The 25,910-nt window shown below is 44.3% G+C and overlaps 1 protein-coding gene across 1 annotated transcript in view; it reads right to left on the bottom strand.

Annotated features, from left to right (window-relative positions):
* PROM1 (prominin 1) overlaps positions 1 to 25,910 on the bottom strand; it is an 87,688-nt gene that overhangs the window by 38,451 nt on the left and 23,327 nt on the right. Inside the window, exons 3-7 of the mRNA XM_081101209.1 lie at positions 19,625 to 19,680; positions 13,635 to 13,840; positions 6,836 to 6,956; positions 3,909 to 3,972; positions 3,060 to 3,149 (exon numbers count right to left, since the gene is read on the bottom strand). Coding sequence (XP_080957335.1) covers positions 3,060 to 3,149; positions 3,909 to 3,972; positions 6,836 to 6,956; positions 13,635 to 13,840; positions 19,625 to 19,680 — 537 coding nt within the window. The remainder of the gene's footprint in view (positions 1 to 3,059; positions 3,150 to 3,908; positions 3,973 to 6,835; positions 6,957 to 13,634; positions 13,841 to 19,624; positions 19,681 to 25,910) is intronic.

Raw genomic sequence — 25,910 nt, 5'->3', positions numbered from 1 at the left:
TTAAAGCTTCCATGTGATAGAATCAAAAGTAGTTTGAGGTCTCATCTGATCCCAGTTCTGCTCCTACCGTGTAACAGCACCCCTGGCAAACTCCCCCACCTCTGGGGGCCTCTGTTTCCTTGTCTGTAATGGAGGAGGCTGGTTGGGTCATCTCCTGGTCCCTAGGAGAGTCTGTCATTCTACGCTGTGCCCTAGCAGGTTTGCCCTTAGGAGATGGCATTGCCCATGTCTCCATGTTGGAACCAAAGCTTTGATGAGACCTGGGAGGCTTCCAGGGTGGGACTGTATGACCCTGGGTCCCATCTCCTCATCGGCACAGCAAACCTTAAAGTCTGTTCGACACAATCTTCTCTCTTGAATGGTGCTCCCAGTGCAGCGGAACAACATTTGAGGTCATCACAATATTTAAGACTTTATCCATTTCTCATCTCTGGGCCTCAGTGTCTCGTGTCTTCCACCTCCCTCCCAGAATTGTCAGCAAAGGATAGAGCTGGTACCTGCTCACATTAGAGGCTCAATAAACAGCTACCATAGCAAAACAAGAAACAAAGAACACGGCTGCCACTAGAAACACACAACAGAAAGCACACGAGCACACCCAAACACATTCACATCACACAACACACACACACACACACACACACACACACACACACCTCTCGTCTTCACGTTGTGTGGTTAATTAACCCTCATGGTTTACCTGCACACTTTGGCTTCAAGAAAAGTTATTTTAAGGCAAGAAGCAAATGACAACAACAAAAAGTTATGGATGGTAACATAAACTGGTGGCCCAGAGAACACGTGTCCGGCGGAGCACCATCCATAGACATTCTGGGTTATAGGAAACATTCTGAGGACTGAGGTATAAATATACATATTTTTTCCCAGGGTTTTGAGGCATTTTTATGTCTGTAAAACATCCAGTGGGTTAGAACTCTGGGAGTCATGCCAGGCCTGCCAAGATCACCCACATCATGTATCTGAAGTGAGTGAAAGAGATTTCAGGTTCTCCACGTTAGTTCATTAACATTTTGCCAGCTCACAGTACACTGACTTTACAGATCCCGATGGGCAGCTCAGATGTGATTTGCTCAAATAACTTTGCATGTTCCTGCTCTCTCCAGAGGCTACTAAACGCGTAAGGCTGCGGCGAACGTTTATAAAAAATATTGCTGAAGCAGTTTATTAAGCACATTTTAAACAGCCCAGGCAACACCCAAGGCTAAAGGTTCACTTATTTGGCCCGGCTACACAATAATAGGACTTTAATACTTTAATACCAATACATGAGGCACTGGAGAGGAAAATGAATGTGTTTTAATTGCCTTTGATCCAAAGAGAATTACAATTCAAATATTAAAACTTGGCCAAACCACGGGGTAAAAGTCAGGTTCCCCGCCAACCACATGGCATTGTTCATCTACTTTAAAATATATATAAATATATATTATATATATATATATATATATATATATATATATATTATTGATTTCAGATATATCAAGGAGAGGTATCCATCCTGTGTCCTTCCTGCCCTTGTCCCATTCCTGCTCTCGGCCACTCAGGGTGTGGCACCTGGAGAATCACCCTGACCAGGAATCAAACTGTGACCTCCCGATTCATAGGTTGATGCTCAGCCACTGAACCACGCCGATGGAGGCATTCAGAGTTTGGGAGCTGGAAGAGATCTTGACAGATAAATATTCCAAATGCACAACTCGCGAAGGGCGTGGGACACAGGGACGCCTGGTGTCCTCCCGTGGCCACACCAGTTCTTGGCTCCACATTCCTATCTCTTCCTCCCGTGACACTGTGAGGTCTGGCCTTGGACAGTGTGGAACAACCCTGCATCTTCACACTCCGAATGGACCCAAACACCATCTGGGCTGGTCCGAGCAACACAGGCTTTATAACCAGACTGGGGTCTGAGTCCCAGCTCCACCTCTTCCCAGCACCCTGACCTTGAACTAGATAAACCATCTCTGGGCCTTACTGTACTGAGCTGGTAAAAGGCAGGTGACAGCAGCCACCCACAGAGTTGTGAGCACCTGGTACATAGCACAGACAGTTTCTCAACATCTGGAAGGGCCTGGGAGGTTGTTTTGTAAGTTGCAGTTTATTAAAATCAGTATATCTGTTCACTTACACTGTCGACTGTGGTGACTTTGAATATATTATGGATATTTTCACTTTACAGAACTTGTTCTTTCGGGGGCAAAGGTAAGAGATTAATCAAGCCGGTCTGGTGTAGCTCAGTGGTTAAACATTGGCCTATGAACCAGAAGTTCACGGTTCAATTCCCAGGTGGGACACATGCCTGGGTTTTGGGCTTGATTCCCAGTGGGGGGCCGGGGGAGGGGGGGCTTGCGGGAGGCAGCAGATTGATGATGTTTCTATCTCTCTATCTTTCTTCCTTCTTCTCGCTCTAAAAATCAATAAAAACTGTGTGGTTTTTTTTTAAAAAAAGGAGTAATTAATAGACCCCCAAACCTAAAATTCCATGGGCTACTCATCTTTGATAGCAGCGGCCAACTAGCTTTTCTGGGAAGTTTAGACAGTAAATCTTGCATGCTCCGTGGGCGCCGGGCCCCTGCGGTAACCACCTCTGCCATCCTGGAGAGAATGCAGCCACTGATGTTGCCCAAACCAGTGAGCTCACCCGCGTCCCAATAACGTCACCAACAGAAACAGGCGCCTGTCCCTGTCCATCTGCCACTATTGTTTCAAGTGGCCTGTAGGCCATCAGTACGATGACCATGACACAAGCTTTAAAAAAGCATTATATGGAGGAGAGGTCAATGGAAAAAAAAGGGGGGGGGGTGGACATACGTAATGCTTTCAACAACAAAGATTTAAAAGAAAAAAAAGGAGGAAAAAATTAAACACTCTTATTATGCCCAATCTGCCACTAGTATGCTGCCCTGTGTTTTGGAACAGCACAGGTGTGGCGGTCGGCCCAGGTGACCGGAGGGAAACCCAGGGGAGGGAGAGGGAGCCTGGGAAGCCCGAGCCTTCGGGGGAACATTCCCTCCGTCACTTCGGCCCGTCACAGCACTCACCTTCTGCCATGGCCTCGACGTCATCAAGAACGGGGATCGTTTTAAGTTTTACGTGTTCCTGAATGTTGCCTCCTAGCAAGGTCTTAATATCTAAATGCAAACAGGCATAAGGGAGTGTGAGGGGTGCCCCGTGTCCTTCCTGCCCATGTCCCACTCCTGCTCTCGGCCATGCAGGGTGTGGCGCCTGGAGAATCACCTTTGGTTTCTCCCCCTGTGAATGGCCCTGAGGCCTCGGCCAGACCAGAATCCCTCAACCGTGGCACCATTGCCATGAGGGGCTGCATAATTCTTTGCTGAGGAGGCTGCTGGCTGTTTGTTCTGTGCATTGTGGGATTTGTAGTGGCATCCTTGGTCTCTACCAACCGAGGCCAGTACCCCTGCCGACCCCCTCACCCAGTTGGACAACCAGAAATGTCGCTGCATGTTGCCAAACGTGGCCAGGAGCACACAGCCCCAGGCTGAGAACCACTGTGCAAGGCTGCAGGGGAGCTGCCTGTGGGCATGCAGGGAGGAGTGGGCTCCCCCCGCCCCCCACGCCCCAAGCTTCTCCGGGGCCTGTTTCTAACTTCAACAAGGAACCTGACACCCGTGGGGCATGGAGGATGGGCCCTTGTGACTACAATGAAATAACAGCCTTCTCACCGTAAAGCTCGGTTTCCATCCTGAGCAACACACTGCAAACTGGCACTAACTCTAGGGAAGGACTTTTCCGTTTTCCCCTCCTTTTGCACAGAAATTGTAGAAACAGCATAGTTCACCTGAGTCTGTGTTTTATGGGAGGTGGCCGTCGCAACCTCCAGCAAAACAAGCCCACACGAAAAACTCGAGGCAAGTGGAAATGTCACTTACTGTCCAGATCTGAGATGGCCTTTTTCTTTGTGGTGGTGTACTGGTCCAGCACATAGTGCATTTGCTAAAATAAAATAAACAAAATACAGATGATGTGTTATAGAATTGTACACCTGAAACTTCTATACTTTTATGAACCAAGGCCACCGCAATAAATTCAGTAAAAATAAATAAAATAACATGAAACTTTCTCATCTAAAGTCCAAAGCCACAATAAAAAAAAAGAGAGAGATCTAACATACAAAAATTATCCCGAATCTGGCTGGTATGGCTCAGTGATTGAGCATCAACCTATGAACCAGGAGGTCACAGGTTCAATTCCCGGTCAGGGCACATGCCCAGGTTTCGGGCTCCATCCCCAGTGTGGGGCGTGCAGGAGGCAGCCAACCAATGATTCTCTCTCATCAAGGATGTTTCTATTTCTCTCTCCCTCTCCTTTCCTCTCTGAAATGAACAAAAATATTTTTAAAAATTACCTCGAACCAGAACATTTTTAAAAAGAAAGTAGGTTCTTGGAGATGTTTACATTTTCTAACACCCAGACTTGTTAATGACACTCCAACGCGTGTTGGCGTAAGAAACATGGTTCCGCCCTAACTGGTTTGGCTCAGTGGATAGAGCATCTGCCTAAGGACTGAAGGGTCCCGGGTTCGATTCTGGTCAAGGGCATGTACCTTGGTTGCAGGCACATCCCCAGTAGGGGGTGTGCAGGAGGCAACTGATCGATGTTTCTCTGTCATCGATGTTTCTAACTCTCTATCTCTCTCCCTTCTTCTCTCTGTAAAAAATCAATATATTAAATTAAAAAGAAAGAAAGAAAGAAAGAAAGAAAGGAAGAAAGGAAGGAAGGAAGGAAGGAAGGAAGGAAGGAAGGAAGGAAGGAAGAAAGGAAGGAAGGAAGGAAGGAAGGGAGGGAGGGAGGGAGGGAGGGAGGGAGGGAGGGAGGGAGGAAGGAAGGAAGGAAGGAAGGAAGGAAGGAAGGAAGGAAGGAAGATAGATAGATGATTCCTTAGTTCTCAGGATGCTGGGCAGTGGCTCTGTGGCTGGTCGGGCCGGGACCGCATGGCTGGGACACGAGGGCTACTCCCTCCACGTGGCCTCTCATTTCTCCAGCGTTCAGCCTGGGTGTTTTCACTGTGGTCCGGGCAGTGAAAGAACGGGGCTGGAGGCTCGGGGCTGCAGGAAGCATAAGCCTGGCACTAGCATGTCTGTCTGTCTGCTGAGTTCTTTTGGTCACAGCAAGTCTCAGAGGTAGCCCGGGTTCGACGGGTGTGAACAGTCCTGCCTCTGGAAGGGAGGGACGGGAGAGAATCTGGGGCCACCGGGCACCTGTCACACCAGGGCCCCTGTATCCAGGGCTGGTCCTGAGCTGCCTGTGAGCGTGCTTGCTCTATCTTGGTGTCCTGGGGGCCTCCCCCCACACCCTCACTCACACCCTCACCCACACCCTCACCCTATGCTGCTCTGTTAAGTAACTGACGCCAAGCTCCTCATTGTGTCAGGTTTGTTGTGTTTTTTAAAAGAAATATATTTTATTGATTTTTTACAGAGAGGAAGGGAGAGGGATAGAGAGTTAGAAACATCAGTGAGAGAGAAACATTGATCAGCTGCCTCCTGCACACCCCCTACTGGGGATGTGTCCACAACCAAGGTACATGCCCTTGATGGGAATCGAACCTGGGACCCTTGAGTCCGCAGGCCGACGCTCTATCCACTGAGCCAAACCCGTTAGGGCAAATGTGTCAGTTTTTAACTTTTCATTCCTCCAGCTGCTAGAGCAAGGGTAAATACCACCCTGTTCGGGGCCAGGCATGTTTCCCCTGCAAAATGACTATACATTTTCTGCTCTGTTTTTTAAAGCCTTCTTTAAAGCTCTTCCCTAAAAGTCCTAACAATTCACTACCCTCCCAAGTTTCTGAAAGCAACCCCAACGTGCACCAGCCATGACTGCTACGTATTTAATTTCGCCAACATTTTAGGGGGGAAAGGGTTCACTTTGTTGTCTTTAGAGTGACAGGTGAAAATGTTAAGAATTTTTGTTCACAGATTGGGGAAATGAAACACTTGCCTCTGTGTAATGCTGTCAAGTGATGGATAAAATTAGCGTCTCTAATCTCCATATTTACAAATGCCTTTTAGGTCCAACCACATATTTAAAAACGGCTACAGTATTTAACGTGAGTGCTTCTCAGGCTGCACTAGAGGCGAAGAGCACCCGCTGTGTGAGGACACAGAGGGTTCTGTGGGCTCCCATGACCAAATCCAACGTGCGCTCGCTTCTCTCCAGTGGGACCCGGAGCTCAGCGACGTATTTGAGGGCTAATGTCTGCTCAGACAGTTTGTAAATCAATGTTCTGAAAAGGCAAGTCAACCATGTGTTACTGGGACATAGAAAAAAGGTGCCTTTGGGCATCATGATCCCGGTCCCCAAAGACAACGAGTGTGTGTGTGTGTGTGTGTGTGTGCAGGTACACATACATGTGGGTCCACTCCCCAATCTATACAGATATTAGCAAGTGGATGTTAATAAAGAACAAAGGTTTCATGACAAAGGTAACTTCATGCGAAACAGTGGAGAGTTAACTACACTGCCAAAAAGTGAAGGCTAACGGTACCCAAAGATATTTTTCTATAAAAAAAGAAAAAAGTCATGAGACCCTTAGAATGGTTACGCACTTTTATGACGTGTACTATATTTTATGTTACCTTAATAAAATAAAATGACATCAATTTTGAAGTCATGCTTCTGAACTGTTTTAGACATCACGTACTGGGCGCTTATTTCTTCATCTACAACATTAAAAGATGACACCCGTCTACATTGATGCGTGGGTTTCCAGAAGGTCTGAATGAGGTTTCAAATAGACACAGGAACTCCGAAAGGCCCTGAACGCTACGCATGGCGGGATACACAGACGGGCTCTTACCAGTACAGTCACATTCTGGAGAGTCCTCAGGTCTCTGAAATTGCTGTCAGCCAGTTTCCGGGCCTTTCTGATGTGAGTCCTGAGGTAGTCGTTTGCCATGAGACCATAGATGATACCAATGCTGCGGGGAAAGCATGGGAGAAGGAAGAGCGTTTCCCGGGTGCCCGCCCTCGGGGGATGGCCAGGTGCAGGCAGCATGCTGATGGAGAGAGGCAGGGCCCTGAGCAGAACCCCAGAGGGATGGGACCCTGCTCCCCACCCAACCCCTCCCTCCACTGCTGCAGCCTCCCGCCGTGATCCCATGATGCACCCACCACCTCCACCACCACGTGGGCCGCAGAGCAGGAGCCCGTCTGCTCAGGAAAGACACAGAGCCACGTAAATGCACTGTTCTGGTAAATAGTGAATCGAATAAATGGGACAATGTTCATGATACACTGTGAGGGAAACAGTAACTGACAAAGGGTACAGGGCAGTAGTGTGTGCAATAGTCACATTCCATACAGATGTGATTGCAGGTACACACCTTCTGGTGCAGCACACACACACACACTCACACTCTCACACACACACACACACACACACACACTCTCACACTCTCTCTCACACACACACACACACACACATACACACACACACACACACCTCTGCTCCCCCAAAGAAGACTATCAAGCAAAATACCAAAATGATAAGACTGCTTTGGGCTTTCTATCAGTGTGGTTTCTCTAATTATCTCTGTTAGTTTTTGTATTGTCTGGGTTGAAAAAAACATGAGTCACTTTAGCTGGAAAATGCTGTATGGAAGCTGTGAACAATAATGTACATGCTGTACCATCCCATTTTACGTAAAGCACGGAACCATGCAGGGTGATGCTGCTTAAAGTCGTGGTTATATTTGGGGAGAGGTAGATAATGATGTAATTGGTGTGTCCACTTCATAGAAACTCATGAATATGTATTTATGCCAGGGACTCTTTTCATGGTGGAAAACATACTTCAATAAAGAATTTCAAAAACAGTATCTGAAAGGCTCCTCTACCTGAAAATACAACACATTTTTCAAGCCAAAAAAGGTCTACATTTAATCATTCTGGGGGCTTTTAATGTTGACTAGTTACTAACAATCTCCTGACTTAAATTAATTTGACCAATCAGTTTGTGTTTATGTCAAAGCCTTAGTTAGAACATGAAAATGTCACATTTAAAAATGGCTAATTACCAAGGCTTTGCTAAACATAGCCACTAGGTGGCAGTAAAGAATTATATGAACATAACAACAGACCAATTTACCTACAGAAGTCAGTAACAAAACTGTTAAATTTGCCCTAACCAGTTGGGCTCAGTGGATAGAGCATCAGCATGTGGACTCAAGGGTCCCAGGTCTGATTCAGGTCAAGGGCATGTACCTTGGTTGTGGGCACATCCCCAGTGGGGAGTGTGCAGGAGGCAGCTGATCGATGTTTCTAACTCTCTATCCCTCTCCCTTCCTCTCTGTAAAAAATCAATAAAATATAGTTTTTAAAACTCTGTTAAGTTTGTAACCATTCAAAATAGAAGGTAAGGATAGAACAAAGTCTTGATAGAACAAAGTTTTGCAAATAAGGGACAAACTTTGGGGAGAAAATCCTGATGCAGAATGTCAATACCCTGAGTCTGCACCAAAAGCAAAGTCTCCGGCTTTATGCATTCATATATTTACAGGTAGGGAGGCCAGGTGTCTGTGTTTGCATCAGAAGTTCCGTGTCCCCAGGGGACCTCTCAGTCTTAGGAACATGGAGACAGTCATTCACCCAGTTTATAGTCATCATTCATTCCAAGGAGCATCCGTTCATCATCGGTCTCACTTAGAACATTTCCGCATAGCAGTATCACTTAAAACATTTCCCCATAGCAGTATCACTTAAAACATTTCCCCATAACAGTATCACTTAAAACATTTCCCCATAGTAGTATCACTTAAAACATTTCCCCACAGTAGTATCACATTAGTTTCCCAAATTACTCCAAAAAGAAGTCGGTAATGCACAATATTCAACAATATTTCTCAGGTTTACCGAGTCCCAGTGGAATGTGTACTAGAGTAGAAACACAAGATTTTGCCACTATTATTACCCGTAACTCATACTGTGTGAGCTAGAGAAAGTCACTCTCCTTCTGTGAGCTTCAGTTGGTATCACAACATTGAAAACTAGAGAAGTGCTTGTCAAGCCATGGGGAGAGGGGTACTGGATGTCTATGAATTTTATTTTTAAGTGTGGGTTCGTGCTGATGGTAATCCATCTATCTATCTATCTATCTATCTATCTATCTATCTATCTATCTTCGGTGCCATTTGGAATGACCACCTTATAATCCATTGCTGTCAATCTCAAGTCTGCATTGGTATTTATGAGGCCTACTTCATACCATAGCAATAATAGTTAAGTGGTGCACTCATGCCAAATAAAGTCAAACGACCCAAAATAATGACTTTGGAGCAGCGTGGTCAGAAGGGGAAAACAAGTTGAGTCATAACAATGTATTTGGAGCTTTATTTATCATGCCAAATTCCAAGCATCCATGACAAGTCAGGGTCGTCACCTACATACACCTGCCCACGACATGGTTTCTTACTGGGGTCCTTGCTGTCTCTCCCCAGCATGTCCAAATTATTTGTCATTCATCATGCTCCAGACCCATCGTGCCATAGAGGAAGTCAAAGTGGACTTGAGAAACAACAGCAAGTCCACATCCTCTTGGCTTTCACTGGCTCCCGACCCCCATGGAACCTGGAACTCCCAGAGGACTCTCCTGAAATTCTGATGGTCTGTTTCGCACTTCATACTCTATTTTGTCTTTATTTTTACCTGTGCTTAATTTCTCTAAAAAGAGATGAAAACTGCTTCTTTGTCAATTTTGCATAACCCGGGGGCCTCTAACCTGCGGTGGGTTCTCTAAGAAGGTGCTTTTAGAGACTGGACTTTGTTTCATTTGGTCCATTTAGAAGATTAGCCATAGGTCTGGAGTGTCCAAGTCAGAAACTGTCTTTGAGCCTTTATTGAATAAACGCCTTTACTTACAAGATCATCAATCAGTAAAATGAGTTGCAATATGACACTGAATTTCAATGCAGCATGCAGTATTTCAAAAGACCCACATTTCTGTTGATCAATTATGGGTCCAATTAAAATGAAAGCATTGGTCATTTTTTAAAAACTGTACTAAACAGAATTCTGGAATAGAATTCAGCAACTGTCACAGCTGATTTTTAGACCCATGCCACATTGTAAATTTTATTTATAAATTAAGCATGGAAAATTCAGATGCCTACCTGGGCAGGCAGGAAGCGGGAAGGCAAGGAGTGTGGCAGAGACCTATGGGAGCTAAAGTAGAAGGTGGGGGTGGGGTAGATGCCCTGCAGCCCTAGCAGGTGCCCCCAAGATGGCAGACCAGTACTGCCAGATCTTCTCCCAAATCTGGAAATCTGCATTCTTATGGAAAAATCTCCCATTTTAAATATTAGCAACTATTCAAAGAAACAAGAAAATTTAAATACCAGGAAAAACAACTGGTTTTCATTTGTAATCTCTAATTTGAAACTTCTATCTAAACACAAAAGCTATCAAAACACGCACTTTTTTATGCAGTACAATAAAATCTCTTGAAATCTTTAACAGAAGATAAACATATTACTTTTATGGCAAATTAGCATTATATCTTCTGTATTTTGTAATAGACAGACCAACTTTGTCATATATACACTTAAAAGTAAAGACTTGAAGCTTTTAAAGAATAAGGCCACACCTTTGAAACTCGTAGTAATTTTTTTTTCTACCGGTTTCTACTGGCTTAATGAAATTAGCCAGTGAAAGCCAAATCAATGTTTTCGGTCTCTATCTGATCTCTTATTTTTTTAAAGATAATTTTTAAGTTTAAAATTTAAATAACTAGCCTTCTCATTCACGTTAAGAAAATCTCATGATTTTCACACAGGCTAGTTCAATTTCTCTTCTGGAACCCTGTGGCCTCCAAGCCAGGAACGGACAGTCACATCCTTATGAAAAATGAACTTTGGAAAATGGCCATCTTCCTGAAAAGTGACCGGGACTCCATTTTCACCAGGGTAATTGGCAAGAGCTGGCTTATCACACTCGGAAACCCAGACAGGTGCTGGAGAAATACAGGCCTCGGAGCTCCCTTTGGTTGTCTATAACCTTTCTTGAAATTCGGCAAAATGCAGTGGCGGCAAGTACAAGGGAAAGAAAGAAGGGGAAACCTGGCTTTGTCCGCCGCGAGGCACATCTGCTTCAACAGGTTGCAGTGAGGGGTGGGAATTCCATCTCTGGCTGGTGGTCACACAGACTGACGTAAACACATGTGGGCGTGTGTGCAATTGTAGATGCGCAGCTGCCTTTGTGAAAACCCACACACAGGGAGCAGCTCACCACATATAGTCCATATTACTAGGGGTGCCTTCTCCTTGACACCTATCCCTTTCTCAATTAAAAAAGAAAAAAAATACCTAATTTTTTTAATAAAAAAAAAAAAGGTGGATGAAAAATTAGAGCACTCGAGACTAATTTACACACCAACTCCATTTTTAATTGTGACACTTCCTATAGAGACACAAATAGAATTGAACTTGATAAAAGGCAAGTGAACGACCATGCCGGGGTTTCTGAATTTAAAAAAAAAATCACATATAAAGATCAGTTATCAGCAGTACCCGTCTCTGCTGAGGCCATGTGGGCCTGCGGCTAACAGCTGCTTCTCTGTCCTTTTCTGCCTCCTGCTTTTGTTCACCTGCCTTCCCTCTTATCTCATCTTCTGCTGTCAGAACGTACTTTCCTCTCCCTCCTACCTAATCACAATGCAGAAAGCTGTGTGCTCCCCTGGTCTCCGCACTTCTGGGGTAACTTTGATTACTTATGGATAACACATAGCTATTATTCAACTCATGGTGTTGAAGAGACTTGCAAACGAATAGGGGTTTTTAAACAGAAGGCATCAAAATAGCTTTTTCTAGATTTAATCATTCAAGGTAAAGAAGTTTAAACTTCCAGTCTGTACTTTATTAAACAAACCTATCTCAAATACTACTTTTCTATTTATAATTCATATATAAATTCAATGTGTGCTGTGAGATAAAAGTTTTAAAAATGTCACGTAGCCTAAAGTAATTGGGGCTCCTTGGAATCTCGTTTCTCAAACTTAATTCATCCCAGAAGGCTGTTCAAGAAGCGATTTGTTTGAACTCTGAATCATTTCTTCCCTCCATTAGAAATAATGTAAATTAAATTAATCCATTCCAGACCCCCAAATGACTCCGTTTTAACCTTTCTTATATACAGTACATGACTAATGTACTGTTTAAGCTATAAATATATACTTCTTTTCTGAAATTTATTGAACCACCCCCTACTAGCCTTAACTGAATTTTTCATATATCACTGTCTCCAAAATACTATCACACTATCACCTGCAAACAGCTGTTCTTTTATCCAATCAACAACAGTTTTTCTACCTATTCAATTGCCTGGAATTATTGTTTTTTGAACACTCTCATACCCTTAGCAACATTAGCACTCTTGATGGCCTCTTTATGTTTTAAAATTATGCTAATCATGCATTAGCAAAAGAAAAAAAAAAGCATTCTCTCCTTTGATTTTAAACAAACAGGAAGGGGTTGTGAGGTCGAAAGCTCAAGTTTTGGTTGACAACCAAGACATTTTTTTCTGTGAACAAACTGATCGAGAACCGAATTGTTCGAGATGTTTGATTGTACTTCATTTCTGTGGCTGGCAGGCTGGTTGGATGAGTGAGGAAATGTGGAATGATGAAGAATATCACAACCACGGAAGGCAGTGGCCAATGTCATAGAGCACATTCCTCAGCTGAGGAATCTGATTTAAACTCTTAACAAAATGTCACCATCCTAAAATAAAAGCAGGATACTTCAGATCTGCTAGTCAGTTTGAAAACTTTCAGCAGTACAAGCCACAGAAAAAATATCCTAAACTGGGACGTGTGCTCCAGACTTTAAGAGAGGGGAGCAGCTTAATTGCAAATTCAAGAAACTAGATACAGTGTTAGAAAGTTCATCCCATTCTCCAATATTCTCCAATTGCAAAACTCGGGGACCGTGCCCATCCTTTAAGATCTCCTTGGACATACAAATCAACTAGCAAATACTTGCTCTGCCGTTCTGTAGGCTGCCTGTCCCCAATAGCTATTTAAGAGAAGGGAGATGGCCCAGTGGTTGAGCATGGACCTAAGAACCAGGAGGTCACAGTTCGATTCCCAGTCAGGGCACATGCCTGGGTTATGGGCTCAATTCCCAGTAGGAAGCGTGCAGGGCAGGAGGCAGCCAATCCATGATTCTCTCTCATCATTGATGTTTCTTTCTCTCTCTCTCTCTCTCTCTCTCTCTCTCTCTCTCTCTCTCTCTCTCTCTCTCCTTCTCTCTTCCTCTCTGAAATCAATAAAAACGTTGTTTTAAGGGAAGGGGGTGGGGGAGCCACCTTTCTAGGAGGTAAATGCTTCCTGCAGTCTAAGGTTCACCAGAATGTCTTCAAAGTGAAGAAGCATGGAAGGGCTGGCTGAGCATGTAGGTTAGGGCAGCTTGGTGACAAGGCTAGCTGCTGGTCACAGTGACATCTTTCTGAGCCATCCTGGACATGTTTGTTCTCTCTCTTCTGTTTTTGGAGGGTTTTGTTGTTGTCGTTTCATTTTAAACTAACTCACGGGCTTAACAGGTAAAACACGAGGCAGTCCTCCCCCACCCAAAACCCAGGGAGCTGCTGCCAGAGATCCTACTCGCCTCATAAGCACACAGAGGATCAGGAGGGCCAGGGCGTAGTATTTCCTCCGGAAGGGCCCATCCCTGGTCTGTCGCTGGTGCATTTCTCCGCCGCACTTGTTGAGGCAGCGGCACAGGCCGAAGCAGAGCCCCGCCAGCGGCATGAGGATGACAAAGAGCAGGCCCAGGACAGCGCCGAAAAGAACCCCGATCTCATACTGGATGACCTGCAAGTCAAGCAGAAGAATCCGCATGTGCCAGGACCCAGAACAAGGGGAGCAGCCCCCCGTGAACACTCTTCATTTTCTTGAACCTGTTTGACACTCTGAGCACATATTCCCACTTGGAAGCTCCTCTTGAAACCGAGGCAGCAGAGATTTGAGCGACGCGAACACGAGGTCGGCCGTTTCTATCCTCTTTCAACTCCTGAGAAAACGTCCAAATACAGGGTCAAGTTGCAAATGGTTTTATTTCAACCCCAGACATAGTGTTTTTAAGTGCTGTGCCAATGTTGGCAGACGTGCTTGCGTAATGAAGACATACAGGGTGTTTTTTAAGCAGAAAAATAGGACCAGTGGAAGTTATCAAGGATTCAAAGCAGTTGGATTGAATCGATGAATGTCAAGTTCATGGTCAGTTACAAAAGAAGCTGGAATACACTGAAATTTAGAAAACAGGATCAGACTTTCTGAGCCAGATGTGGCCACTCAGTTTCCTCACCCACACCCTGGGAATAGCATACTTTGTATGGTCATTGTGACCACTGCGGGTAATGTAGGAGTAGCAACAACGTGCCAAGTACAGCACCAGGCATGGGGTGGACTCCTACTAGTGGCACTGAGAGCCAGTGAGGCTGGGCACGGCTGCCTGGGTCTCAGACAGTTACTAGATGCCTAGATGCTTAGCAACTGGCACAAATTCTAGATACAAGCGTGTGACCAAACTATATTTCCATAATCGCTCCTGATTTTATTCTAGGAGACATAAAAATTTGTGCAACTGCATCACGAAACTTCACCTCATTCCAACTCACATGCAGTTACGTTTTCCATAAAATAAGACATTTTTAAAGAATGGCAGAAAAATTATAGGTTGGCAGTTTGCGACAAGGGGCCAGCTAGTCACTTAGCAACAGATTCTACAGCCAAGCTGAGCCAAGTGAATGAAACGTAAGTGTTGGTCCCAGGAGCCAACGTGATCTTTTTAGAGGGAAGGCTGAGCTTGGAGTCAGAAGACGGGCCTTCAATCCCGGCAGGGGCGTCTGGTTCCCTGAACTGGAAAGCGTTACAGTAGCACCGACCCCATAGCACAGTGTGAGGGACACACAGTTAATGGTTTAATGGGAAAACAACTAGCCAACTGCCCAGCATGTAGCAAATACTCAACTCCTATTGGTTACCTCTGGGGGCAAATGCTTAAGAGTAATTATTAAGTCAGGGGCACATGGCACTCGAATATTATCTATTTAGATATTGAGGTTAGGATGCTAAAAGAAAAAAAAAGTGGCAAAATTTTGCCACATTCTTCAAGTACCTGGTCCTAATTAAACTAAGGCCCATGACAGGGAGAGTCTTTATTGGCTCCCTTGAGGATTTACATCATTAGCCAATTGAGAAACCAACCCCAACTCTTATTTATACATTTTGCTATAGTTTCTCAGCAAATATTCTAAATTACTTACTATTTTTCAAGGAATTTATAATCCTTTCTGAGTCTTAAGAAACACTGAACCCAAACCCAGGAGAGAAAGTGTATTGACACGTTTTAAATATCCTCTTCTTAGCTCCAAATACAAATTTTATCTTTGATACACAAGCTTTCCTATGTTACTAAATATTAGGTCAGACAGCATTAGGACAGATGTCATTTCATGGGCCTCGATGACATTCTGAAACACCAGGATCTCTGGGGCGCTTTGGGAACTGCCTTGAAGGGAAGATCGGGATCCGAATTTGCCAAGATGGGTCACTTTTCTCCCCTGAACTACTACAACTGAAGGACAATTAAAGACAACTATGGCAGAGAGCAAAGCGAAACCAATCATCTAAAGACCATTATGGTGGACATGACAGTGAAGGAGAGGAAGTTCTGGAAAAAGCATTACATTGACCCAACTCGCTGGCTTTAGACAGAGCAATGGGGACGAGCAGACAAGGACTTTACCTGCAGAGTCAACACCACGCTTTCTGGCTGCGGAGGCCACAGCAGTGGAGTTTGTGGGAGGCGGAGGCAGCGTGCATCAAGAAAACAGAGAAAGTTGCATGAGAGGTCAGCCGCAGAGAAAAGTCGGGTGAGAGAAAGACCAACACAAGGCAGACACAGAAACCCTGAGTGCTTGTTGGAGGCAGAGTGCTTTGGTAGAATCAAGTTCTGGAACTTACATTTGAATCACATTTGGATTTCTGGGAAGGTTTTGAATAGGTACACTGATCAGGTATGGAGAGGGGACTGGGAAGGAAAGATGCAATTGCTTAACACGCTACCCATGTGGCCTTCGTAAAATAGAGAAGTGGCAGCTGCCTAGAGCCCCGGAGCCAAAGGCACCACCTCCCAAAGTATCCTTTCTAAAATAAAAACCCGGTGGTGTCATTGCCTCGCCTAATAGCATCCCATGGGCCTCACTGTGTTTAAGTCAGGCTTCTTAATGTGGCCCAGTAGGGCTACCCCTGGCTTCATGGCCCCATTCGCCCCGACCACTGCTGTCTCCAGAAAGCAACTGCTCTCTCCCCTTCCTCACTCTGGGCTCCCTCATGTTGCCTCCTTGTCCAGACTATCTTTCCCATTATGCTTCCCCCCAAAACTAAACATCCTTTGTTGTATGCTCCTCCTCGTCGAGATAGACTGAGATTGCTGCCCATCCTCCTTCACGCTGCCTTGGAGTCCTTTACTTGCCCTTTCACAGCACTCACTCCACTTGGGGTGACTGGCTGTACGTTCAGGGGCATGGAGAACAATGACAGCCACCCTTGCCATCCTCTCCCCAGTGCCCAGCCCAGGACCTGGCATACAATAGTTGCCTATTCAGAATCAGATAAATGATGAGTTGAGGGACTAGGAGCCACTGCCTAAGACCAACGATTTCTAAACGGTGGCCCACAGCGATGAAGATGGACCAACCCTCAGGGAAGTCAAAAAATAAAGATGTAATGAGTTTCCCATAAAGCAAAATTCACTCAATTTATAAGACTATCTTTTTTTTGGGGGGGGGAGGCGTGGAGGAGGTGAAATGTGTATAAAAGGAAACAAAAGTTACTATGGTTGACTTAATAAATGTCCTTATGTGGCAAAATGAAATTAGGTGGCTCTAGGTCATTCCCCAGATTACTTCTTTGAAACTGTCTGGTCCAAGAAATCCAAGTATAGAAACTATTGTTTTATATGGCAGATTTCCACAGATGGGAGAGAAGAATGTGATAGTATTAACTTTTAAATGAGATATCCAAAATGTTGGCGGGGGCAGTTCAGATACCTTTGCCTCCAGGGTCACATGGGGCATGCTGAATGACCTCAGCCTGGCTTCCTGGGTGGGGGCCCTCCCCTCAGGCTTGATTCCTCCCAAACTCACTACCACGGGCACCCCACAGTGCATGTTAAACACTGACTTCAGGCTCCTCCTCTGAAGAGGGTGTCAGGAAATTCGGGGAAGAGCAGGAACCTTTAAAATGGCCCTGGTAGTGGCTGTGAGTAGGAAACCGGCTGTTGGTGCCCACGTTGGGCTGCAGACAGGCAGCACAGCCTGTGAGCTACACCAGGCAGCTGATTGTTCGTGTTTCATTCCCGCCCTCGACGTCAGCCTGTCTGTCATGTCTGATGGGGCACCAACAAACCCCTCTGGGGAGCGGGGTGCCTTTCTACCTTCTCCCTGCCATGCTGGTTGTCATGCATGTACAAGGGTATCATCATTGCGATGCCATGGTTTGCAGCTCAGCCCTGCCACTGCGTGTCTGCATTTTCCTATTTTACACGGTTACTGCAAAGACAACCTGAGAAACAGTGAGGAGCAACATGCTTTCTGCATCATTCTGTTCTAAGTGCTTTGCATGTACTATTTCGTGCATGTTAAGTGCGTTAGGTCAGGTGGAGCACAGGCCAGAGCCTGTCAGTGTAATGCTCAATCAGTAACAATAAGAAATAGTAATCAATGCACACCAGCATCGCTCTCATGCCCGAGCTCCAGTGAGCCTCAGATGATGATCCGGTCAAGGGCATTCTTTGCACAGCTTTCTATCCACTCTCGCACCGCCTTCTGCGATACCTAGAAGACGCTTTCCTCATTTGGAAAGGAGAGCATGTTCCTACAGGCAGTGCATCATCACGCTCTTCAGTTGCTCCTAAAAACAACATGGGTTTGAACAGAACAGGTCTGCTCATACCCAGATTTTTTCAATAAATATGCAAAGTATTGTAATATATTTTTTCTTCCCTATGACTTTTTAATAACACTTTTTCTAGCTTCCTTTATTGTAAGAACACAGTACATAATACATATAACATACAGAACATGTGTTACTCAATTGCTTATGTTATCGGTAAAGCCAACAGTGGGCTATGGGTAATAGAGTGAAAGTACATATAGTCGAGCTGTGAAATCAAGTAGGTTGAGGTATGAGGAAGTGATGCTATTTATTCCTGTAAGTAGCCTGGGAACTTAAACGTTTGAACTTTCAAGCCCAGTATCAATGTCTAGATATACAGTGGAACCTCGTTTCTTGAACTTAATCCCTTCCAGAAGGCTATTTGAGAAGCGATTTGTTCAAAAACAGAATAATATTTTCCCCATTAGAAATAATGTAAATTGACTTAATCTGTTCCAGACCCTCAAATGATTCTGTTTCAACCTTTCTTATATACAGTACATGTCTAACTTATCAATAAACACTTTTCTTAAATTTATGCAACCACTCCCTACTAACCTTAAAGAAATTTTTCACGTATCGCTTGCTACCTCAATGCTATCACCAGTTAACTGCTTTTCCTTTATCCAAATCAACAACAGTTTTTCTATCTATTCAATCGCCTGATATTGCTGGTTTTTTGTTTGTTTTGTTTTTGTGATTGCTGCTTTGTGAGCACTTTCCCACCCTTAACAACATTAGCATTCTTTATGGCCTCTTTATATTTTAAAATTGTGCTAATCACCAGCAACAAAAGCATTCTCTGTTTGTAGGAAAGACGCTTTTTGTCATGCTGAGCTATCAGCATGGAAGGGTTGTCAGGTTGAAAACTGAAATTTTGGTCAACAACCAAGACTTTTTTCCCTGTGAACAACTTGGTTGAGAACCGAATTGTTTGAGATGGGAGACATTCAAGAAAGGAGGTTAGACTGTACATCAAATCTCTGGCTACCCCGTGAAGGGCTAAGGCGAGAATGTCCATGTATCCAGACCCTTTGACATCCAGCATCCAGACCACTGGGTCACAGAGAAGATCATGACCTCAGACCAACCCAGAGGCCAAGGACACAGGGTTAGTCTCAAGAACGTGACTCTCCTGTAACAACTCTGAACGTGGCTCTCTCCTTTGGAACACTTCTGGGGTTTGTTAGCTGTGTTCAGTCTGCAGACTCTAAGACCCATGAATACATCTTTGTCATTTATTTCTAGCAAAACCTCCAGGCTCTTTTTGAGTCTCTTCAACAGCTATTGGTAATTAAGGATTTAGGGAGTCAAAAGCTATACCCGAATTTTGACTACATGGGGGTTGGCACCCCAACCCCCACATTGCTCAAGGAACTTCTCCTCCATTAGCTAAGGAAGTAGCCTACTACTGCCTTTATGGAAATTTTAGTTTTTAAATAACATACAATTTGAAAGGTGAAGGTTTCTTTCAATGCTCCTTTTGTCATTTTTGCTATAGTTCAAATGAGATTTATAAGGTGCTCCAATATTACACAAAAGTTCATCAAAAAAGGTTTTTCAGATTACATAACCAGTTGCTTAAAGATTTACTTTTCAAGTCAGTCAAAAATTTTTCATACTTATTTTAATAACAAATACATCAACAAAAATTACCTTCCCATAATCCATTGAGAGTTCAAACTTCTTTTGTAGTACTTCTCTTACAAGATCTGGGGGGCGGGGGTGGGGGAGAAGAGACAGAACAGTGCAAGATTAATTTTTCAATAAAAGTATAAAATGTATATTTAGAGAATAAAAGTCTATATATATTCACAAATTATTGTACCTCTCTATATTAGTGTATTCTTAGAATTTTATTCCTATTTCTGAATGCAGATAAATAATTGAGCTGATGAGGCTCTTAACCATAGCAAAGACAGAAGGGCAAATACACTTGACATACTACTTTGCCAGTGGCAGAATAGAGAGCTGCTATTTTTAAGAGTTTTCAGTTTCTCACAATACACCTTAATATTTATCAGCAAACCACAAACACTTTATTAAAAGTCACTGATAAAATGTTACACAGATTCTTCATTATTTGGAACCACAAGTGCAATTCCTTTTCTAATAATTTCACATATATAATATTTTACAAATGAAAGGCTTCTTATCATGAACCTAACCCAAGAGTTCCAAATCACATGAGACATCCTTCCCATCTCATCTCCAAACACTGCATAGGACCCTGGAAATTTCAGCTACGCAAAGCTGAACTTTTCCATGCATGTTCAATTTGGGCTAAATTCTCACATAGGTTAAGAGCCACTTCTTCTAATTCACCAATCTAGTAATAATATGCACAACTGGCCCTGGCTGGTGTGACTCAGTGGTTAGAGTGCCGGCCTGTACACCGAAGGGTCGCAGGATTGATTCCCGGTCAAGGGCATATACCTAAGTTGCAGGTTCCATCCTTGCCCCCCGCCAATGGGGCAAGTGCAGGAGGCAATCAATTGATGTGTCTCTCCTCTTTCTCTCCCTCCCGCTTGTCCCCTCCTTTTCACTCTCTCTGAAAATCAATGGGAAATTACTAATATATTTCAATAAGTCAAACAAATTTGGAAATTTCTGGTTATTTGGATACTTTGACTTAGTTTACCTTTTATCAAAAAAAAATGTTTAAGGAGCCAACTCATTGCATGAAACTGCTTAAATCTGATCGAATCAGTCCAGTAGGTGTGATCAGCTCTGATAGCTGAGAGGTTAATTGAAAAAGAAAAAGCAGGAAAGCATGCCTTAGACCAGCAGTTCTCAACCTGTGGGTCGCGACCCCTTTGGCGGTCGAACAACCCTTTCACAGGGATCGCCTAAGACCATCCTGCATATCAGATATTTACATTACGATTCATAACAGTAGCAACATTACAGTTATGAAGTAGCAAAAAAAATAATATTATGGTTGGGTCACAACATGAGGAACTGTATTTAAAGGGCCAGAAGGTTGAGAACCACTGCCTTAGACATTTTATTTTAACTTAAGGCATAACACTCAATACACGTCGCCATCATTTGAAGAGAAGCTGGGGTCCATTTTTGAGGATAGAGGTGAGTTAAAATGGCATCTATGATAAAAGAAAGCTCCTCAGTTATTTAAAGGCTGACTTGGGCCAACCACCCCATCTCCAAGACACAAGCTTAAGGTTGATGAAAATGGTGTCATCGCTGACAAAGTCACACCGCCTACACACAGCATGGGTATTTCAGAGAAAGCACTGGATGATCATAGAGCCTCCCTCAAGGTACAAGTGGACCTGGCTTATTTGATTCTTCACTGATAGGAATGGGAAGAGGGCGAGGCTTTTCTCTAACTAAACACTCCTCCCCATCCTAACCTCCAGCCATTGGGATCATTGTGTCCGTCAGGGCTCTGTAAAGAAACAGAACCAGTAAGAGACAGAGATGCAGACAAGGACAGAGCTACATATAAGCTAGAGCTAGAGATACATACAGAAAGCTTTATTTTAAGGAGCTGTGGGGATGAAATCTTTAGGGCAGGCTGGCCGGCTGGAAACTCAGGCAGGAGTTGATGCTGCAGTCTTGAGGCCATTCCGCTTCTGCCAGAAATCTGTTTTTTCCCTTAAGACCTTCAGCTGATTGGATGATGCCCACTCAGTATAAAAAGCAATGTCCTTCACTTAAAGTCGACTAATTGGAGGTGTCAGCCACATCTACAAAACACTTCCACAGCAACACCTGGATTGGAGTTTCATTAACTCGTTGGGAACTACAGCCTGGCCAGGTGGACACAGAGATCTCACCAGCGCCCCACCAAGGCTGGCATTGTTCCCCGCAGAACAGGGATGCCCAGTAAGCGAGCTGGAGCAGAGCGCACCTGAGCACCCCCGGTCAGTACCTATGACCAGGCAGACTCACTACCATCAAGGTCCACTCCTGAGCACCCAAGCCCCCGCCGAGCAAGGGGCCACATTTGGGGCCCAATTAGTGCAAGAGTGGAACCTCAGATAGTCTCTGAGGACAACTGATCTTGAATGGTGGCCCTTAACCACCCCCCAAAACTGACTTATGTTATGTGTGCTGAGTTTAAAGGGAGGCAATCAAATGGCTTTTGAAAAGATTTCCAGCGGAAAATGGCAGAACTACACTAACTTGTCACTTGTAAGGTTAGGTGGCTCTTCTCGGAGAACGCACTCAGCAAGCCCATCTGCCAGCAGCCCCACTTCGTGAAGAGTGTTCTCTGTCCTTTGCCGTTGGGGTGAACACCATCTGTCCACCCCTTGGCTCACATTCTCCTGTGGCTAATGTGGGTGAGGCTGAGCGTGAAGAAGTGATTCTGGGGACCCAATATGATGCGGCTACCTTGGGTCCTAGAGTCCACCGAGCCCCGGAGCAGCCTCTTTCCTGCAGGAGTGGCTGGTGAGCCTGTCTGCATCTAGTGCTCGAGGGGCATGCACTTTTCACCTGCACCTCACGCAGCCACCGTCCTGGGCTCTCAGTTTCACGGCGCCCTTCATCCTGCAGTTCAAATTCTCTGTCAACATGACTGAACTCTTTGGTTTGGTTTTTAATAAGGACATTGAGGCTTCAGACCTTTAGAAGCCGAGTTTGTTAGAACTTGTCAAAAGTATCCCCATGCCTCCAGTGTCTGATCAAGTATTCCGTTACTTAAGATGCAACCAGGCACCTTGGCATGCTTTATTCCTCCGTGGCAGCTGTCAACACGCGGCTGGGCGAGCCTCCTCCCTAGAGGACTGATGCACTGGTGTACATGGGCTTGTCCCAGGATTAACCATGGCACTGACTCTCTCTCTCGAAGAAAAATGCTCGGAAAAAAACGCTGCTAGGGAAGCTGTTCTTGTGAAAATATCTGGGACCAGTCTGGTCCTTGTAGCTTTCTCCAGACACATGTCCACACCAATCCACCAATCGTGAACTGGGATTTCATTTTATCTTTACAACAGGTAACCAAACCTGTTGCTGGCGAAGTTGCCCTTAAATCACCTCAAATTCTTTCAATGGGAGCAGGTGCCCCCTCAGTCACACAGGTAAGGGAGACTTCTGGGGTCTCCTGGGGCTTGGAATCCTTGACACTGTGTGTCCCATAAGGGCTCAGGGCCCAAGAGCCTCCCTAGGGCTGGAAGGGGCCCAGGACCTGGGACAGGCAGGGCAGCCTTGCCACCAGTGACGAATCCAGGGAGGGAGCAGGGAACACAGCCAAAACAGCCATGGATTCCCATGGTGTTTGGTTTCCTCCCCTAAGACATTCCTGGAAAGTGTAATTGTTTCTGAGGAAAATTCGCCTGGAGGATCTCTGAAAGGAATGTGGCCTGAATCACATTATTTCTTGGTCTGCCCCAGGTCCATGTGACCTCACACTCCTGTGAGAATGGGGATCGGCTGAATCCTATTCTCAGCTGCTGACTGTCAGCTACTGACAGTCACCACCCCCAACAGGGAACAGAAAGTGGGATAGGAACAGAGTGAGGGGGAACCTCTTTTTCTGCGTATACTTTGAGCTTACTTTTAATTTTTAAAAGAATAAAGTTTTATAAATAAGGAACTTTTATTGACATACTTCTCTACCCCACCCCTCCAAAAAAAAAGAACAAAAAGAAGACATAGTTCTAACACTATCAAGTTACAAATTCCACTGCCTATAAGTGTTCATCAGATTTTATATCTTGTGTACAATATGTGACCTGGAGCCATTTTTAAACTATTTCAGTTTTTAGTATTTGTCATTTAAAAAGGAAAAAAAAAACTGGGGGGGAAAAAACCCTAAAATCTTCAAAAATTTAGATGCTACCCAATAAGTAATCATCAGAAAAGAAATAATGAAGAATTCAATATCTGGAAGAAACTCAGTTTTTCCCCAAGAAGTGTTTGGTTCAGACAAAATATACTCTAGTCAGCAGGGGTCCTCAAACTTTTTAAACAGGGGGCCAGTTCACTGTCCCTCAGACCGTTGGAGGGCCGGACTATAGTTTAAAAAAAACTATGAACAAATTCCTATGCACACTGCACATATCTTATTTTGAAGTAAAAAAACAAAACGGGAACAAATACAATATTTGTATTTGCATGTGGCCCGCGGGCCGTAGTTTGAGGACCCCTGCTCTAGTGTTTTGTTAATGCCCCAGAACCAGCTTCCAGTGACCCTGTGTCCATCCCTCCCACTTGGCCAGCTGAGTTCTGTGCTCTCCCAGTCTCTCGGTTTATCTCCAAACCACTTTCTGCTGGTTGTACTTGTTGGTGCAATTATACAATTTACGTAAAGATCATGAAAACAGATAAAACATGATTAACCAAAGCAAAAGTTGTTGTTTATTAAATTCCACATTGAATGTTTTTAAAACTCAGTAAAGAGGCATTGTTTTAAAAATTAAAAAAGAGTTGCTGGATTCGCCCAGCCTGCCTGGCTCAGTGGTTGTGTTTCAACCTATGAACCAGAGATTACGGTTTGATTCCTGGTCAGGGCACATGCCTGGGTTGCAGGCTTGATCCCCAATGTGGGGTGTACAGGAGGCAGCCGATCAGTGATTGTCTCTCATCATTGATGTTTCTATCTCTCTCTCCCTCTCCCTCCCTCTCTGAAATCAATAAAAAAAATATTTAAATAAATAAAAACGTTGTTGGATTCAACTCTTTGTTGGGGAGGAGGGATCGGAGGACAAGTCAAAAAGCTCAGAGAGAAAACAAGGAAAAACTAGGGGGAAAGTATCAGCCTGAGTTCACAGCATAAAGCCCTGTTACATGAATAAAACCCAAACTGGAAACCATGAAAGTTGTGTTGCTGGGGAAATCCTATCCGGAGACTCACATAACCAACACTGAGAATATCCAGGGGGGATTCAGGAGGTAAGAATCTGCAAAACAACGTTCCTCCCACCAGCAAGGAGAACTATCCAGATAACAAGTGACCGTGTCGCTTTTCCTGGGCCACCCAAGAGCTGAGGCTGTGAAGCAACTAATTCCAAAGAGTGCCAAGCAGGAAAGAAGAAATCACCAAAAATGTTTACAAGCTCTTAAAGGCCAACTGTGGGCTGACATGTCCATGTGGAAGGTTCTGGAAGGCCCAGAAACAATGAGTTTACATTTGCTGGCAAGCTTCCACTGGGTACTCATAAGAGAGTCTCATTTATCATAATTTAAAAAAATAATTAAACCCTCAAGCATAGTCAGTCTTAAATAATCTACATACATAGACCAGTGGTAAGTATCTTCTGTTTTTCTTATAGGCCATGTCTTTATGTTTAGATTCTATCTGAGAACATAATGTGATTTTAGCTAAATAAAAAACACCAAAAATAACTTGGTCTTGGGAAAAAAATCTAAAAAGCAGGAGAGCAAAATGTAAACATAGGTACCTTTGGGTGGAGAACACACCCTTTTTTACTTGTTTCTGTGCACTTTGCATTAACACATACTACTTATAAAATGGAAATAAGTACTTATTTCCATTTTTAATTTTTTGAGGAAACTCCATACTTGTTTTCCATAATGGTTGCAATAGTCTGCATTCCCACCAGCAGTGTACTAGTGCTCCCCTTTCTCCATATGCTTTCTAGCATTTGTCATTTGTTGAAGAATCACATCTTTTGATTAATAACTCTACCTAGGGAAAGGAATTCTAAATGCATGACTAGCCCTACAGAGAAACTGGAAATAAAAATAGGGAGCCATGAGTCAGTTTCCATGTGATTCCATCCATTCCTGTGGTGAAGTATGAGGTCACGGGCTGGTGGAGGAGGGTTCAGGGTAGAAGTTTGAGAAGAGAAAGAATGCAAGTAAGAAGTTGAAACAACCCGGCCAGTGTGGCTCTGTGATTGAGCATTGACCCATTGACAGTTTCATTCCCAGTCAGGACACATGCCCGGGTTGCAGGCTCAATCCCCAGTAGGGGGTGTGCAGGAAGCAGCCAATCAGTGATTCTCTCTTCATC

This window comes from Myotis nattereri (genome assembly GCF_964212035.1).
Source record: "Myotis nattereri genome assembly, chromosome: 1".
NCBI lineage: Eukaryota > Metazoa > Chordata > Mammalia > Chiroptera > Vespertilionidae > Myotis > Myotis nattereri.
Note: the sequence above shows the minus strand (reverse complement) of the source record. Positions and strands in the feature narration are given on the sequence as shown.